This window comes from Sciurus carolinensis, chromosome Y, assembly GCF_902686445.1.
Source record: "Sciurus carolinensis chromosome Y, mSciCar1.2, whole genome shotgun sequence".
Taxonomy (NCBI): Eukaryota; Metazoa; Chordata; class Mammalia; order Rodentia; family Sciuridae; genus Sciurus; species Sciurus carolinensis.
In genome coordinates, this window is record NC_062233.1 from 4,639,971 (window position 1) to 4,659,209 (window position 19,239).

The window sequence follows — 19,239 nt, forward strand, 5'->3', positions numbered from 1 at the left end:
TCAATCTAATTGAGTAAGAAAAGGAAACTGTTAAACCCAAAGACTTGACTTTGTGACAATAAACATAGCATTTTTTAATTTTTATTTTTTAATTTATTGTTTTGACTAATATATAAAATTGATATATAAAACAATTGTATATATTGTTGGAATATCATGCGATGTTTGGATACACGTAAACATTTTGTAATAGCTAAATCAGGTCATTTTTATCTCCTCAAATATTTATCACTTCTTTATGTTAAAACATTTAAGATTCTTTGAGTTTTTTAAAAAATACATAATATACTACTATTTAAAAAATTTTTTTTTAGTTGTCAATGGACCTTTTTTTTTTTTTTTTTTTTCTTTTTTGTGGTGTTGAGAACAACCCAACTCTAATATTGTGTATAGTTCTTTCCTGGGCAAAAGCACACCACATCTTGCTGTTTTGTAAATTAGGATCCATAGTCTAACGGCCCCACCCCAGTCATTTGCCCCCACTACACTGCCCTACTATTTTCTTCAAGCCTCATCATAATAACTATCATTCTGATGTCTGCTTCTATGAGATCATGTTTATATATGTGATTGGAATCAAGCAGTATTTGTCTTTCTGTGCTGGACTTATTTCATTTAACATAATGATTTCAAGTTCCCAATGGAAGACAAGATTTCATTCTTTTTATGGCTAAATACTCCACTATACACTGCTTTGTTCAATTTCAGTGGTACATTTCACTGACATCTTTTTTTATATAGCAGCAGGTATCAAAGTCCTGCCCATTCCACCCGGACTCCCGCTTATTCTTGCTCACATTGCAGATATCATTTATACTCCCGCAAATTCTTCTCCAGTGCCTTCTCTATTTGTTCTGATGCCTGTCAGTCAGTTGGTCACGCCCACAGGATAACGCGAGGTGGAGGAGGGGCGAAAGAGGACCCAACAGGCCACCGGAGTCTCGGTATCTCCGTTGCTGTTTCGTCATAGTGTACAGTTGCCATTTATCTGAGAGTTTCCGTAGGTAGACGTTGTTTACTCAACCCGCGACTGATAGCTACTTCCTGCTTTCTCATCTAGCCCGGGGAAAGGAGTTAGCAGATACCATCGGAAAAAAGTTGTTGCGGTCACCGCCATGCCTAAGAATAAAGGTAATAAGATTGAATTACTTGACCACGGCTGTATTTAGGGCGTACTTTCCCCCATCATTTCGGGTCTGATACCTGGTACAGTAGTCAGTGTCTGTTCTTCCTTCCCACTTATGGAAACACCAGCATCTCAGAGCTCGGGAGAGGGCCGGGGAAGTTACTCTTGTTTCCTAGTTTGGTCACGTTGTGGGTGGAGCCGACGCCATTTTTGTATGGCCTCCTGTGGGAGAATGTGGGCGTTTGCCCTTGGTTCGCGCCAGACTGACCACGGAGCTACAGGGACGTGTCGGAAGACCTCCCTCCGGATCTCCTGTACTTGGTGATAGGTTCCTTTAGTCCGTCTTGGGATTGTCCTGAAAGCATTTAACTATTGAGAGTTGCTTTAATCACCCCCAAACATTCGTGCCTGGATTTCATTATGAACCGTTAAAAAAATGTTCTTGAGGAAACTCCGTCTTTTTAAAGGACGGTGGAACCTTGAAACATTTTAGACGTCAAGTTAGCTAATTATTTTACCCCAGCCATTTACCGAGTTTAACAAACTTCCAATCGTCCTGCTCCTCTACCCCGGATCATGGATATATTGGGAATAAACTCGAATAGATTTCTTTCACGTTACTAATTTTTTGGTTAAATGTTCACAGACTAGACGTCAGAATAAGTTTACTTGGCATTTCCAAAATATAAGGCCTAAACTTTGTGGAAGTAAAAGCATGCGCATCACTGAAATTCTTTTTATAGAACTAAGATGTTAAGAGATTTTTAATGTCCTTAATTTTTTGAAGATGATTATAGATAGAAATAAACTGGTTTCCTGCTGGTAGTGGTTTTGAGTAGGATTACAGCCTACCAGAAATCTGGTTTTTATTATAGGACTTGGAGCACGTCTCCTTTTTACTTGACAGCTGGCAGAAGGAATTTTATGTATTTCTTTTTGTAGCTGTTACCTATACTTAGCCTATTAGTAGCAATACCATGTCTTCCATTTAACAGATGCAGCGTCCCACAGACATTTCATCTTGTTTTCTAAGAATTCAGAGGGTGAACAGGATATGGTTAATTTTATTAAATTTAATACAAATTATATAATATTTTAGAAACATTCGAAAAGCATGTACAATATAATGAACTCCTGGAGACCCATACTGCTGAACATAAGAATTACAGCATAGGTTCAATTAAAACCTTATGTGAACCCTTTGTGAATCTCTTCCTCTTTTTTTTGAGATGTTTCATGCTTTCATTCTCGCACATGTAAACAAATCTGTACTCTTCTAGTTTTATTAACTGATAGGCATTTTTTAAGATCCTGAATTTTAGAAAATGTTACTAATGTAAAATGAAACTTACTATTTTCACACTTAAACAGTTCAGTCAGTCTTGGTGGCAAAGCTGTGAAAAGGAGGGGGAAGGAGGAGGAGGGGGAGGAGGATGATGAAAAAATTGAATAAAAAACTAAGTAAAATAAAATAAAAATAGCTCAGTAGAAGCATCCCCAATACCAGTTTCCTTTTTAAAAAGGAAAAAGGAAGTCTTATCAGTAATATCTTGGTGAGAGCTACTTATATGTTGAACAGCTTTTGATTTCAACCCATTTTTATTCAGCATTTTCCTCTGGAAATCTTAGAAGCCAGTCCCCACATCAGAAAATGGGCATCCTTTGGCCCATTCATGAAGGTTAAGATGCATTGAAGCTTCAAAAAGGATGCTAAGTAGGTTTTTTAAATTACCATTATTTCAAAAGATATATGAACTATTGGTGGTTTATTCACATACAAAACAGCCAAAGTTTGGTGTATAACTCAATTAACAGGAGCTTAACAATCCTTTCCCTAATGCAACTTATATTTGAAATTCTGGCATGATTAATACTGATAATATATAACATTTTTTCCTTTCTAGGAAGTTAGTTTTGATGTGTCCTGTGAATACCTCAGGTATTGAATCAGATGAGAACAGAATTATGGAAGCCTACCTATATTTTGTAGCAGCACAGAGCACTGTGAGACTGCTGCGTGAGAGTTAGTGCATTTAAGAATTAGATGTCTTTTTAGTGGTAATTCACATTTTTTTCTGTTTGGGGTATATATTTTAAAAATTCTAACCTTTGTTTTTTTATTACTGCTACTCAACCTTTCTCCCCTTTTTTGGAAATGACTGCTATTGTAGGTTTTGGAATGGGAAGAAAATATTTTGGAGAAATATCCAATTCGGTCACTATTTAATTGAAAATTTCATAAAGAAATAAAGCTAATAAGCATATCCTTATTTGTTCAACTTTATTAATATATTAAAATTCAGGATAAATAATGAAATTTGATTATAACTCTTTAGCATGGTAAGATTGTGTTGAAACTATTAGGATGATGGAGAACTAGATAATCTCCTTTGCTGATGAAATTTTAAACCAGTATATAGCTGATCAAAAAACTAAGAAAGTAGATATTCAACTTTTTGTCCAGAAATTCTATTTCTCTACATCCATCCACTGTAAGTTGTAGACTGGAGTCGAAGGCAGCCTAATTTAATAACAGGGAAACATAAAGGATGCCAAAATAAGGGAAAAATGCACCTTTAAGAATTAAAATGTTGGATCCACTTCTGTACTTACTGATTTTTTAAAAAGATAGTCATTACAAATTATTGAGTGGTTAAAATATATTATAGAAAAGAATGGACCCAGGTGTAGTGGTGCATGCCCATAGTTCCAGCATCTCTGGAGTCTGAGGCAGGAAGATCACAAATTCAAAGCCAGCCTCAGCAGCTTAGCTAAGACTTGAGCAACTTAGCAAAGCTCTGATTCAAAATTTTTTAAATTTTAAAAAGGAATGGAAATTTGGCCCATTGATTAAGAGCCATTCAATCTCTGGTACACAAAAAGAAAGGATGATTGTTTCTAGTATGAAAGTATACACAGTATTTTTCTCTGGTCTATACTTTTTTTTTTTTCTGTGTACTTTAGTATATACACTTCATTTTAGAATTATCTAAACAATATGTTCAAGAAAGGTAAGGCATTGATAGATAGGAATATTTGGTACTAGATGTAAATGGAAACTTTGAAAATTATAAAAATGATTGACAAAATTAGGTCAGTTTTTAAAAATACTATTATTGTTCTTTTAATATGGTGGTGCTAAAGAGACATGCATTTAATTTCAGTGATTTTAAAAATGCACTTTAAAAGCTTTTCATTTGTTTTAGAACAACTTGTAAGATAATTATGCAGATATGATTAAATTTTTTACTTATCTTTATTGATTAGGTAAAGGAGGTAAAAACAGACGCAGAGGTAAAAATGAAAATGAATCTGAAAAAAGAGAGTTGGTTTTTAAAGAGGATGGACAAGGTAAGACTTTTTAATTTAGGCTCCATTTATTAACATTGCTTCTATTGTTGTAAATTTTAATTTTTAACCAAAAGCCATCTTAATCATAATCCTGAGTAGTTGTCCTTATGCCTTCATTTTGCTTTCTTCATTTCTCCTCATCCACGTTTTCTAATACTTGTCTATTAAGTAATCCTTCTCTGTCATACTAAACTCTAATTCATTGGTGGTTATTTTTATAAATGTAGGTTTACTGTTTTGTGTGGGAGAGCATGTTGTAATTGAGAATAAATTTTAGAGTTTATAATTAAGGAAATTAAACATAGAATGATCTTATTGGAGATTTCATGCTTTTCTGCTGAGTAATGCTCACATAGATAGTTATTAGGAATAAATCTCAAGAACTTTTTGGGCCTTCAGTTCATTGCCTGGTGACTCATCATTATTAGGATGTAATAAAACTGAATAAATTGACTAATCCTATTTCGATAAGTAAGTGCAGCTCTAGCTACAAAGAACCACCAAACTACATTGACTGAAAATACTATGTACTTTTTCTCCTTTTTATCCTTTTGTAAGTAATTTGAACTACCAAAAACTTTGAATATCAGTACAACCCCCCATGTATTCTTTACTTAAATTATACCAGTTTTTAATATTTTCCATTTTTCTTTCTTATTGTATATATGCACATGTATACATATTTTCTTAATCATTGAAAATATACAGAAATCTAGTCATACAAAGTTATAGATTTAAGCTTTAAATAATTAATGATGTATCTTCTAGATCAGAGACTTTCCATTTCATAACTCCAGAATTATTACAAGATATTTAACTTTACTATTTTGCTATGAAACCAGTAACTGCTAACCATATGTAGCTCTATAAATGAATTACAATTTCTAAGTAGTGATTACTATATTAATGTTTCTGTTAACAAAAGTTTTATAAGTAATGTTGGTATAGTATATAAATTTGCTCAGGTGGTACGGTCATTTTAGCACTTTATAAGAAAAACTATGTATGTTTCTAAGCTCATTTTTTTCAGCATTCATAAGAAGTTATTAAAAACTCAACATCTTTTATGCTGTGAAACATGATTTCATTCCCTTACTATTAGATGTTGATGTTGATGTTGTTTTCAGGTCAGTTTTCTTATTTCTTTCTTTCTTTCTTTCTTTTTTTTTTTTTTTTTTTTTTTTGTTTCTTCCCATTTTGGAAAAGTGGGAACTGGTAATATAAGCTCATTAGCTATGTTACATGGAACTCACTGTCACATAACAACCTCTTGATGCAGTTTTCAAATTTATCTCCAGTATAATTACAAATCAGTTACTAGTTTCTTTGAGATTAGTTCTGAAAGCTTACTAGTATGCATTATAATTCTCTTGTTTCCTACCCTCTATTCCACTCTTTGTTTTTATCGTGTATTTGAGATTGTCCCCATGGTAGCTAATACTCATGTTCTTATCATTGTTTTCTAGCAGTACCAGATTCAGGACACTTTTGAAAATTTTTAAAATATTTTAATTAAACTTTTATATTCTCCCTATGAATATTATTATTGTGTGTTTTATAAACTTGTAGTAAACACAGGAATTCTATTATAAACAAAGGAATTACTAATAATTAAACTGTTAGTTGCTTCCTAAGTTCTAGGGAAAGGAAAGATATGTCTATGTCTATATAGTACAGTTTGATAACAATGTCTATTTTGAAATGAGCCACCTTATATTTAAAAGTATAGCATGCATTTATCTTCAAATGCCATATAATGTTATGCCAATCTGAAAAAAAACAAAGGCTGAATGTTTTACCTGATAAGTGGATGATGATATATAATGGAGGGGCGGGGTGCGGAGAGAAGAATGGAAGAACTTCAGATTATGTAGAGGGAAATAGGGGGTAGGAAAGATGGTGGAATGAGACAGACATCATTACCCTCTGTACATATATAATTACATGAATGGTGTGAATCTATATCATGTACAACCATAGAAACAAAATGATGTTCCCCATTTGTGTACAGTGAATCAAAATGCAGTCTGTAAAATTTTTTTAAGAATTAAATAAATAAATAAAAGAATAGCATGCAGTAATAAAGGCTAGTCAATTGATTTATTCAAAATAAATCTGTAATTAAAATTTTGTAATAATAGAGATGACTCTTCCTTGAAAAGACGTGTATTTGGGGGCAATCTACCTGACTGTTTCTTTATTACTCTAAAAGAAACTATCACATAGAAGCATGGCTGGGATAGGTTTAGAAATTGACAGTTAAATACATCCCTGGTTTCTTAGAATATGTGTCATCTCGGAAAAGGGCTTTCAGGTGGACATTTTATTGTTCAAACCATATCCATTAAAGGATGTTTGATTCAAATTTAGCAGTAAAAATATAACATTATCAGTGTTTCAATTATTACTATAATAATAATACTATTCTATATTATTTTGTAGAATAATATTTCCTCATTTCTTTTTTTCTTCAGAGTATGCTCAGGTAATCAAAATGTTGGGAAATGGACGGTTGGAAGCAATGTGTTTTGATGGTGTAAAGAGGTTGTGCCATATTAGAGGCAAATTGAGAAAAAAGGTAGGTGTGTAGATTTCTTTGCTTCAAGATAAACTTTGTTATAAATTGTTTTTTTTAATATGAAAGCAAGAAGTTCAGTTTCGCAAGTTCCTGAGAGATATTCATAGACCTGAACAGTAATTTACATGACAATATAAATAAGAATATCATTGATCATTATCATTTGCTTCACTTACATTATATTTCTTCTGGAGATGTTTACTGTGAATGTAATAGTGAGAAAATAACCCGACAAATCCAATCTATAAAACAAGTGGTCTAGATTCAAATGTTCATTCCATGAAAGGAAATAGCAAAAGACTAGAAATTGTTTTAGATTAAAAGAAACTAGAGATTAATAATTAATGAATCACGTTCCTTAGTTAGGTTTTTGGATTAGGGGAAATAACTGTGGTGTTAGGGAAATTTCAATATGGAATATGTTAGATAACAGATTCCCTATAGGCCATCAAGGCAGTTTTATAAATCAGATTGATTGTTTCATTAAATCTGTTTTTACAAATTATTTTTAAGTGTTTTCTTTAATTATTTAACAAATTAATGGCACTTTTAAAGACATTTTTTATTTGAATTTTTTTTATTATTTTTTTTTATTTAGCTTTTAATTTTTTACAGGGCTTATTCTTTTGGGACTGCTGTAACAAAATACCACTTGCCTGGTCTCAAAGTACTTGACTTATAATTTATTACAGTTCTGAAGACTTTTTCTGTCTGGAGACGTTATAAATCTGGTGATGGCCTGCTTTCTGATTGATGGTGCCTTTTAGCTGAGTCTTGGTGTGGAAGAAGGGACCAGCAAGCATTCTGGGACCTGTTAAATAAGAGCAGTAATAACATTCATGAGACTTCTTCCCTCCTGACCTAATCAACTCCCCAAACTCTCACCTCCTGATACTTTCATATTGAATGTTAGAATATTAATATGTTCATTTTAGGGGGACACAAACATTCAGAAAATAGAAGGACTTATATGTATTTAGATTGATTTCTGGATGGCTCTATTTGTGTAGATAGTAATTCATATTTTGGGCAATTGAATATCTTAGGAGAGTTTTTAATGTTTAGTCACATTCCGTAACGAATGATCTTTTAAGTTTTAAACTTTTAAGTAGCTGAAATAAGATTGTATATTTAAGTTGTCTACATGTATATTTTACTGTAGTATATACTACATACTATAGTTTTATCTTACCTTTGCATTTTTTGAAAATGATGCTTGAGTTGGAACCCAGGTCCTTCACATGTGAGGGTGGTGCTGTATCATTGAGCAATATACCTTTGGTTCCCTGATTTTTGAAAATTTACAAAGTGGGTGAAAAGTATATCTATTTTGTGGCACAATTCATGTAACTTCACTCTTTTAAAATTATTTGTATTTTAAAATATTCATAAATGGTCTTTGTAGGTTTGGATAAATTCCTCAGACATCATTTTGGTTGGTCTGCGAGACTATCAGGTAAAAATTACATTTAAATTTGTGCTGTGCACTGTGTGGTGCATGACTGTAATGTCAGGGACTCTGGAGACTGAAGCAAGAGGATCACAAGTTCATATCGGCCTCATCAACTTAGCAAGACCCTAAGCTATTTAGTGAGACTTTGTCTCAAAGTAAACATAAAAGGGCTGGCAATGCAGTGTTTAAGAACCTCTGGGTTCAATGCCCAGCACCAAAAATACAAAACCAAAACAAATTAGTACTGTGCCCTTGTTATTTAATAAATCATTAATATGCACTAGATAACAGTGCTAGTATCTTTAACCAGTTCTAGTTCATATGTTTTGTCACCATTTTGCCATCAACATTTGTTAAAAGCCAGTTGAGACTGTAATATTTTCCTAATTCAAAATAATTCCCAAAGTTGATGGTACATGTTTGTTGTTATAAAAATAATTCAACATTGTTTTTAGTCTTTTACCATTTTAAATATTTATGTTGTAAATAATCTCTTATTGATGTAGAAAAATACTATGTATTATTCTGTCCTCATTCATTGGATGACTTTCTCTTGAATATTCCAGGATATATTAGAGCTGATGATTCCCAAGTGCCAGTCTATGAAATTGTATTGATGCAGACTGACATATTCTTTGATTTCTAGGGAAATAAGAAGATAGGTAGATATGGTGTTTTTCATGAAGCTCAGTTGTCCATTTTCTTTCTAAAATATTTCTAGAATATTTTTAAATTAAATTTTCTGAAATAATGGTGGTAGTGTGTGTGGTTTTTTGTTGTTGTTGTTGTTGGTTGTTTTTGTTTTTTTCTTTATTAATGTGCTTACCTGGTAAAACAAAAATTTAGAGTTCTATTAAAATTTTTTTTTTTTTTTTTTTTTTTTTTTTTTTTTGGCGTGGAAGGAGTTTCACTGCGTTGTCCAGGCTGGCCTTGAATTCTGGTCTCAGTTGATCCTCCTACTTCAGCCTCTGAGACTGTAGGCATTCACCAACACACACAGCTTCATCACTTTATTGTGAAATCTAGAGGTCTTGAAATCCAAGTCTGGAGGAGCAAGTCAGCTTTTTGTTGCTGTGATGAGGGAGAAACATCATGGCCAAAAGACTTGGTGGGTTATAGCTGCTCAGCTCATGGCAGCTAGAGGGGAGAGAGAGTGGCAAGGAGAAAAATGAAGGGGACAATGACAAGATACAATCAGAAAGACTCACCCCTATGGACTTATTCCCTTCAACTAGGCCCCACCTCCTACAGATTCCAGTACCTCCTAGTAGTCCATTCAATTATGAACCCATCTATGGATTAATCTATTGAAGATGGTAGAGCCCTCATGATCCAGACATTTGCCAAAAGTCCCACCTTGAACATTGCTACATTAAAGACAAAGCCTTCAACACATGAGCCTTCGGGAGACATTCTTTTCGAATTATTAGAGAAAGTTTTCTATATATGTCTCTTAGATCTAGTTGACTTATAGTACTCTATTCTCTATTTCTTTGTTGGTCTGTTTTAGATTTTTGTTTTTTGCTTGTTTGTTTTATTTTGTTTTTTTGTGGTGCAGGGATTGAACTTTGGGTCTTGTGCATACAATGCAAGCACTGTACCAACTAGCTATATCCCTAAACCCTGTCTTCTTTAATTCTTTAAACATATTTCTTCAAGCGTATTTATGATACTTGATGTAAAATGTTTGTTTGCCAAACAAACAGGGCTTTCTCAGAATGAGTTTGTATTGGTTGCTATTTTTTCTGTTGTGGGCCACTCTTAAGTTTTCTTATATTTTTTTCCTCTCTTTTATTTTTCATTGTTCAAAAAATGTACACCTCAAATACAATATAGCAATTCTGGAAATTAGATTCACTTTCCCTGGGTTTGTGGTTATTGCTGCTTGTTTGTTTAGTGACCTTTTCTGAACTAATTCTGTAACCATTGAATACCTGGTTAGTTGACAACTGATGTTTGATCTCAAATTTTTTGCTAAACCATTAAGCCTCTCATTGTACAAAAACATAATTTGTGCATTTGGGTTATTCCTTTAACATTAAATCAGGCAGTTGAAACCCTTACTTAGTTTTAATTTCATGCTGTACACAATGTGTAGATCAGAACCAGATTTTCGATCTAAATTATTTGAGCTGTGATTAGTCTTCTAGACTCACTTTCTGGACTCACTGATGTTGGGCTTTCAGATTTCTCGTACACATCCCATTTCATAATGTTTCCTTTTAAGTGTTGTTGGTAAGATTTTTGTCTGAAGTGTTATCATTTAAAATCATTGCACAGACTACCATTGATTGTTTTTCTACAAATGCTGTAGGGTATTACAAATGGATTGTTAGTAAAGGAAGTTCTGTAGTAATTAGAAGATTCCAGGATATGCTAAGGAGTTCTTTTGGGAATGGTGTTGTGAAGGAATTCTGACTTTCTGCATCCTCCAGTGACAACTTAGGCTACTTAGGTTTTCAAGGGTATCTGAACTGGATGTGAGGGAGATAAAAATGGTCTTAGGAGTAGAGCAGATTAAAATACCAGAAAGCTTATTCACATTGTGAGTCAGCCATTTTACTTGAATAAGCACTCTTTAAATTTTTTTCATACATTTGATAAATTTTCAAAGTTCAAACAAAACTGATCTTGATAATTTTTGATAGTGTTCTTTTTTTTTCTAAAGGAATGCGTTTTGGAATATGAAAATTAATTTTAGGAGGTCTATGTCTTGCTCATATCTATCAGTTTTAGTATACATAATCATACTGTTTATTTAAATCTTGGTGTTTGTATTCTAAAACGCTTGAATTAGAAACTACATTTTAACAAAATCTATATATTTTTTGTGCACCTTACAGTTTTAGAAATTCTGGTTTCTCCCATATTGCCAGTGAACCACTGTGATCATTTTAGTGGCCTTTCTTTGGCTATTTGATAGCTATATGACAAACCAGCAACATTCACCTGCTGCCATCTACCAGTCTAGCTGATCACATTCTTTAAAATGGGGACAAGTGAACATTTTAGAACAGTGGTTTTCAGAGAGATTTGCATCACAGACGCTTACTCAGAAGAGCTGTTAAAAATGTAAATTCTTCGACTATACCCCAGATTTATTATTATTCTTTAGAAAATAGTTAACCCTAAACAGTTATGATAGGCAATGTATTCTAAAAAGCATTTCCACTGCCACTGGAGAGAGTCAGTAATTTGAGAGACAGAGTGACTGGAGTATAAAAAAGGTTTTATTAGCAACATGTAGGCATGTTAAAAGATGGAGGCTAATATCTGTTACTTCTACACAAAAAGGTTTATGTAGAACTTTTGTGGGAATGTTAGCTAAGTCTCAAGCAGGTAGGTGGCCACAGTATCTCATTAATGTGGAAAAATGGCCCATTCTGGAATGTAAGTTGTGAGCTCTTACCTTGTATAAGGGTCACCACGTCATCCCAGACCTTTTAATCTAAGAAAAACATCTTTCAGTATTATGGTTTCTGTCATAGTCATTCTCTGTATTTGCCTGACAACTTTTTTTTTTTTTTTTTTTTGGTACCAGGATTTGAACCCAGGAGCACTTAAACACAGAGACATATCCCCAGCCATTTATTATGTTTTATTTAGAGACAGGTTCTCACCAAGTTGCTGAGGCTGGTATGCCACTGCTCCTGGCTGACAAGTAATCTATAATCATGAATTTTTTCATAACGTGGGAATGGACAGGGTACTAGGAAAGGACCACTGCAATTTAACTGATTTTGTAGTCATTAAGATATGAAGCAGAGTGTAGAGAGAAAATAGGTATGTTTTTAAATGGTGAAGAAGAAAGGGAGGAGGAAAAAACTTTTAAACTTAGTGCAATTTTATGCTGATTTGCTTTTCTTTGTTTATATTATTTGCAGTTTTGCATTGCCATATTTGATCTAAAAGATTTACATTGCAATTCTTTTTTTTTCTTTTTTCTCTTTACTTAAAAGACTTCTAAGCAGAAGATAACTAAATAAATATTGCCTTTGCCTGTTCTGCTTTTATGCGGATGAAATCTGAATGTGTTTTCATTTGTAAGGAACCTTCTTTCTATCGTTTAAACCCAAGTTTTTTTAAGAGGGTAGTGAGTAGGAGAAGAAAAGCAGAAGAGTTTAATAAAATTTAATGAACTTTTTCTTGATGTATATAATTTGAAAGTAATTTATGTGTAATTTGAAATCAACTGATGATATTTTGCTATAACCAGTTTTAAAAGCCACTTGTTTAATTCTAAGGATAATAAAGCTGATGTAATTTTAAAGTACAATGCAGATGAAGCTAGAAGTCTGAAGGCATATGGAGAGCTTCCAGAGCATGGTAATATCCATATTGTTGTATTTCCCATCATATGGTATTATTATGTATTGGTGTTTAAGTGAATGAATTTGGGTCTGTTTTACATATTGAGTGTGTAGCTAACAAAATTTAGTAAGTATGCCTGCTTGTACTTTAGCATATTTGTCAATATTTTAGGAAAAGTAAGAAGTCTCATGTTCTTTTCATAAGGAATTTATAACCTCTGGATGTATAGTTATCAAAGGAATAGTTTTGTTAGATTTTTATGTTTTTATTTAATGCACTATTATTTAATATTGGGATTCATCTTGACAAAATAATAAAAGCTTGAGAAGTAGTTTGCTCCAAATCAGGTTCTAGTACTTACCATTTCCCTTTTCTTCTCCCTCCTCATGTTCTTTTTTCCTAATTATACTGGTCATTCTTTTTTTGTTTTTTTCATTTATAGAGTTGTTGTTTTTAAATTAGTGCATTGCATGGAATATAATTTGCTTCACTTTAGTTCTCAGTGCTTCTTCTTTCCTTCTCCTCCTCCCTTCCTGTTACCCTGTTACTTTATTGGTTTTTCTTCTGTTTTTCAGTTGGTATTTTCTGGATACACATAAAGTGAAATTCGCTGATATAGTCATATGTAGTAGCACAACTTGGTCAGTTTTATTCTACAATTCATTCCTTTTCCTTCATTCCTTCATTCCTTTTATTCTACAATTCATTCTCTTTCTATTTTGCTGTGGTTAATAATTTTCAAGAGATTGGCAGTTTTTGTTTAAATGAAGGCAGCAATTATAATAGCTTTGATATTTTAGATAACATATTTTTTCTTGAAATTGTTATTACATAGGGTATTTAAAACAAAAATGTTTTCTTTCTGAAAGAAACATATTTTCACAGAAAAAAAGTTTAAAAGATGAAGTACCCCATAACAAATTACAATTTAAGAGAAGATACACTAATTTGTGTGCCTACGTATTTTACTTGGTAGCTCCACTTTTTATTCCACTGCATTTTATCATAAAAATAATAAGTTTTGGGGGAGCTGGTGGAGTGCTTGGCTTAACATGAGAGGCGCTAGATTCAATTCTTAGTGCTGCACGTAAAGTTCCACAACTAAAAAAAAATTTTTTTAGATAGTGTTTTTAAGAAGCATGAAGATTCTGATGAATTATTAGCATTTTAAAGAGTGCTCAATTATCTAGGAATCTGAGTAGCAGCTCCTTTTTTGCTTTATTTCTTAGAAATAAGCATGAGTAGACCAAGTCTTTCTAATGTGATGTCTTTTTAAACATGTTGAAATAGGTGTTTTAATCTGAGGAGGACTTTAAAGGTACCATGAGAATGTTGTTAGCCTGTGCTTAAGTCCTTTTTTTTTTTTTTAATTCTTTTTAGTTACATATGACAGTAGAATGTATTTTGGCAAATTATATATAACATAGAGTATATTTGCTTTATTTAGTAATCTACTATTTTAGTTGTACTTGATGTGGAATTAACCTGGTTGTATATTCAAATACAAGGGTAGGAAAGTTATGTCTGATTAATTCTACTGTCTTTCCTATTCCCTTTTCCTCCCTTCCCTTTGTTTCCTTTTTGTCTGACTCAGTAGATTTCTATTAGTCCCCTCCCAACCCTCCCTTGTTTTGAGTTAGCATCCACAAATCAAAGAAAATAGCCAACCTTTGGCTTTTTGGAATTGACTTATTTCCCTTGGCATGATATTCTCCAGTTCCATCCATTTACCAGCAAACGCCATTATATTATTCTTTGTGGTGAAGTAATATTCCATTGTGTTTATATGCCTTGTTTTCTTTATCCATTTATCTGTTGAAGGGCACCTAGGTTGTTTTCTTAGTTTGGCTATTGTGAGTTTGAGCTATTATATACCTGAAGGACTTAAAAACAGCATACTACAATTGCATAGCTACATCAAATCCTTTTTGAAGTATACTTTGAAAGTGTTTAGCTATTAGTAGTGTAAAAATACTGTTTTGAACAAAAGAAAAATTAGAACATATGCTCTTTGTTGTGTTATTTTGTATTTGGTGAATATCTGAGGAATTGTTTATATTGCCCTTTTTGGTACAACTGGTAGAAGTTTGATAATTTTTTAGTAAAGAAGCATCAGTTGAATTATATTTTAAAACGGCCTTGTCTTATAGTTAAGTATTTTAGTAGACCCATTTTCTTTAATAGGCAATTTATTCAAATATTATTTTGATTGTATAATGAGTTCATTGGTTATCTTTAGCTAAAATCAATGAAACAGATACATTTGGTCCTGGAGATGATGATGAAATTCAGTTTGATGATATTGGAGATGATGATGAAGACATTGATGACGTAAGTAGATAACACTTTCTGGTTTCTTAATTTTATTTGTGATTTGTGTGAGTTAATCTACTGAAAAAAAAAAAAAAAGACCTCTTTTTCCTAAATATTTCCTTTAAACCAAAAATATTGAACACTTAAGTTCAGATGTGTTTTGGGACTTGGCCATGAGTTTGAGTATTAAGTAGTAGTCAGAAATAAGGTAGTTAAATTGTTTATACTTTTGGGAAGCCTTATCAGTCTTTTTAAAAATTAGTATTAATTTGGGCAGAAGGCATTCCAAAATCATATCGTTTAAAGTTATAAAAAGCAATAACTATTAGAAGTCAGCAGTTTTGAGAATATCCCTTCATAAACAAAATATTAGTGTGTTAAAAGACTTGTTTGAAATTGCTTATTGCAGCACTAAAATTACTGCATACTCTAAAAGTCTTGTTAAAATAAAGTCCTATTGCCAGGACATTTGGTGGAATTTCATTAATTTGTTAGCACTGTTAGCTAAACCCTTCATTTGGAGTTGGTAGGTGATTATTTTGGAGATGAGAATTGTTTTTCCTAATAATAAGGCAGTGAGAGAAGAATAACCCATACCTTACTATTCTTTTTTTTATTATTATATGTAATAAGATTAATCCTGATTTTTCTTTGTGTGTGTGTGTGTGTGTGTGTATTATAATAATTAAAATAGTAATCTAGTAGTAATGGTTTACAGTTCAGTCAGGCTTTTTTTAAACCTCTCTTTTTTTAAACCTCTCCTATAATGTAAATGTAATTCAGAAACTCTCTGTGTCTACAAAGTCAAAGGTAATGAATTTGGGCACTACATTGAAATTTTAGAATAGCTGGAGTAACTGTTTTGATAGTTTGTACAAAACAATTACCCAGATCTTTTAAAAACTGCAAAGGCCAATCTTTGGAAAATAAGTTGGGTTTAAGTAGTCCTGGTATACCCCTGTTTAGAACATCCATATTCTCACCACAAAGTTTCTGTAGCTGACCTTTCTCTAAACTTCCCATACTTATTCTTCTGTCCATTCAACATCCCTTTTATTGATAAAATTCCATAGCAGTTAGATTACTTGTACCATGAATTAAAGTGAGAGTATGTATCCCTATAAATGTTTCAGTATATTTGTATTTGTATAGTTTTAAGCATATATACTCTAATGTTGTGTAATCTTTGAGTGTATCCAAAGGTAGAAAAAAAAATGATGAGAAATATTATTCTAATGTTTTCCTTATATACCTTCCTTTGGTGACACTATGCCAAAGGATTCTTGTAACTTAAGTGACAGTAGCATATGTTTTCTGTGTCAGAAATCTAAAGTTTTTGAATATTTTGAACATTTTTAACATTTTGACTGCCAGTGGGATTTAGCATCTTTTAGAAAAATTAAGGAATCTGTCTAAAGTTTATGCATGAAAACACAGATCATAAACTGAAGGTACAGGCAATGTTAACATTTTCTTCATGAAAAAAATCTTTATAAGCCAGGAGACTGAAGCAGGAGGAATAAAGTTCCAAGCCATCTTGGCCAACTTATCAATACCCTATGTCAAAATAAAACAAATAGACTGGGGTTGTAGTTCAGTTTATAGGTTTCAAGTTTAATCCCTAGTACTGTAAAACAACAAACAAAAAGTAGTTTTGTGAGTCGTGCCAATCCTTCCTTTAGGACTGCTGGGAGGGAAATGGAGAGTAAAGATAGTGATTATTCAAGGGATTTGCTATTTTGATATTTGTAAGTCCCTCCCCCAGTAATCTTACTACTTCTGGAGTCATTTCTTCAGAAGATTTACATCTGTTTATGCTTTTTTCATGTCTGCCAATCTTCATAATATAAAATCTCTAAGCCCTAGCAGTAAAGGAAATAAAGAGATACCAAATTTTACTAAGGATATTTTGTGTGACATTTAACAGTGTGAAAGACTAAGTCTAAGGGAAAATCTGCACCTCTACAGAATATCTGCCCAAAAGGATTGTCCAGATAACCTTAAGAAGGTCTTAAAAGCAATAGAAATAATTATCTTTCCATGGATCTGATGTTCTTTTTACTTATAGATCTAAGCTGAACTCAGTGTTTCTGAGGATTATTCCACTGTTGAGATCTCGGCTGATATATCACCTACTAAGAAGAATAAAACTTCATTTAGAATGAGTAAAATTTGTTAAAGCAGATTGATTTATTTCATTTTTTAAAAGTATTTATTATATTTTATTAAAACTAGAGTTACCGTAAATGACATGTTAATAACACTGTTCTTAATTAAATTTAGAGATAAAGGCTATGATAAATTTGCCATGTTAAAACCAAAGTAAGGTGGAAATACTTCCCATTTGTGACTACTTCATTTCTAGTAAATTAATGTTTTTAAATATTTGCCTTATACGTTGTGGATTATAGTAAGCCCTAAATCCCATTGCTCTGTTTACAGTGTGTTTGCTATCTAGTTAACTAGATGTGCTCTTGAGATTTTTAGAAAAAAGATATCTGCATTTGAAACCAGAAAAAATAGGGCTACTTTTCTTATTTATTTAGCAAAATGTATTTTGATACTTTAATGTCTTCTACATTCCTTCTTTATGTATGTTCCCACCATCCAAAGTAAGCTTTTCCAAAATGTAGTTTTTAAAACATGGATAGCAATTTTGAGTTTCGAAGATTAGCAGTTATAAATGGAACACCAGGTGATAACCATTTTTCTTCACATTAGAATGTTGATATGAATTGACATTGTTTTTATTTAATTTTTAAGATCATATAAAAATAGAAAATGAAAAATGAATAAGAAATACATTGTTCTAATATTTACCTAGAAAATTTTCCTAACAAGGAAACTTTTAATGTTATATAAAATAGTTTTTTGCAAAATAAGCTATATAAAAAAAGTTCCCCCCACCCCAAGTCATCCATTTTAGCCCACATTTTGGGACTTTATGGATAATTAAATTGCAAATGGAAAACTAATTTTATAGCATTCTATAAACTAAGACTTTCTTAAACTAACTTTAGGTTAAGGGAAAAAGGGTTAACAACTTACTGAAAAGAGTTTCTGTTTTCTGTATGGAGAAGCCACAACACTAGAAATATAATAAAGTCTTATATTGAATATATGTTCATTGGCCTTACTTGGTGTTACTATTGTAATTTTTCGTATGCACTGATACTTTATTAGGAATTTATATCATAATCTTTCTCTGTGAGATTTGGTTTGTTTTTCAGTTACCAATATAGTAAAATGAACTCAAATCTAGGGTAGTTTGACTTCATTAGTCACAGTTAAATCTTATTCAACCTTAAGAGATTCATCAGTTGGTGATACATTTATTATACTTGTTATCCTTTAAAATTTTTCAATAGTGAAAATTTGTATAAAGGGACCACAGGCTTGCATGGTTTTCGTGACACAAATATAACAACTATGAGGGAGAATAAAACTGCATATGCTTTTACTTTGCCATAAATTCTTAAGTGTGAAAAGTGTAGGTTTAAAATTTTAGGTCAGAATCTAAGGTTAAGACATAAAAGTGCCCTGTTGTAGTTAATGATTTTTGCCTATCAAATTCCTGAATGCTTTTATAAATGGATAGATCTTGAAACCAGGAGTTGGCTTTTAATACTCTTAGGCAGTTTTAAAGTGTTCACCTACTGATGATGTTCATGAATAATGAAAGTTCTGTGACATATTTAGCTTACCTCATAAAAGTGTGTTACTGAATGTCTTCTTTCCATACATGTCCTCATTTCCCAAAATATTAAAATTCTGCTTATGTAAAATACTTGATTATAAGTGTAAAACTACTCAGGCATTTTTTTCCCTCAATTGACTTCTAACAAGATTCTTTTTTCAAAAAGACAACTAGGGTTGCAATTTGTGTCATATGATGATTTATTTTTCTTTTACGTCCATAATGGTGTGTCATCCTAGCAAACCTATAGTTGAAATTAAACATTAGATAATATGGTATTGCTCATATGCAGCATTACTTGGAGAAACCACTTTGATAATATTACTAATGTAGGTTATTTGATTATGTTCTAAATAAGGGATTAAGTAATTAGAAAAGTAGGTTCTTGTTATATCTTTGATTTCCATAAC

The 19,239-nt window shown here is 32.1% G+C and overlaps 1 protein-coding gene across 5 annotated transcripts; it reads left to right on the forward strand.

The window, feature by feature from the left end:
- Positions 1-907: 907 nt before the first annotated feature.
- LOC124973027 (eukaryotic translation initiation factor 1A, X-chromosomal-like) lies at positions 908-18,253 on the forward strand. Of its 5 annotated transcripts, none has more exons than XM_047537229.1 (7): positions 908-1,131; positions 4,394-4,477; positions 6,952-7,055; positions 8,461-8,511; positions 12,753-12,834; positions 15,059-15,150; positions 17,201-18,253. In XM_047537229.1, the coding sequence occupies exons 1-7, from the start codon at positions 1,116-1,118 to the stop codon at positions 17,204-17,206; spliced, it is 435 nt and encodes a 144-aa protein (XP_047393185.1). In that variant the 5' UTR covers positions 908-1,115; the 3' UTR covers positions 17,207-18,253. The 5 variants fall into 5 exon arrangements, with proteins under 5 accessions (XP_047393185.1, XP_047393188.1, XP_047393184.1 ...); XM_047537232.1 differs by having other exon boundaries at positions 6,952-6,962; XM_047537228.1 differs by lacking the exon at positions 12,753-12,834.
- The last annotated feature ends 986 nt before the right edge of the window (positions 18,254-19,239 follow it).

Excerpts from the sequence above, each read along its gene's own strand:
- LOC124973027 (XM_047537228.1), top strand. Across the intron at positions 4,478-6,951 it reads TTTTAAAGAGGATGGACAAG|AGTATGCTCAGGTAATCAAA; the intron begins GTAAGACTTTTT and ends TTTTTTCTTCAG. Across the intron at positions 8,512-15,058 it reads TTGGTCTGCGAGACTATCAG|CTAAAATCAATGAAACAGAT; the intron begins GTAAAAATTACA and ends GGTTATCTTTAG.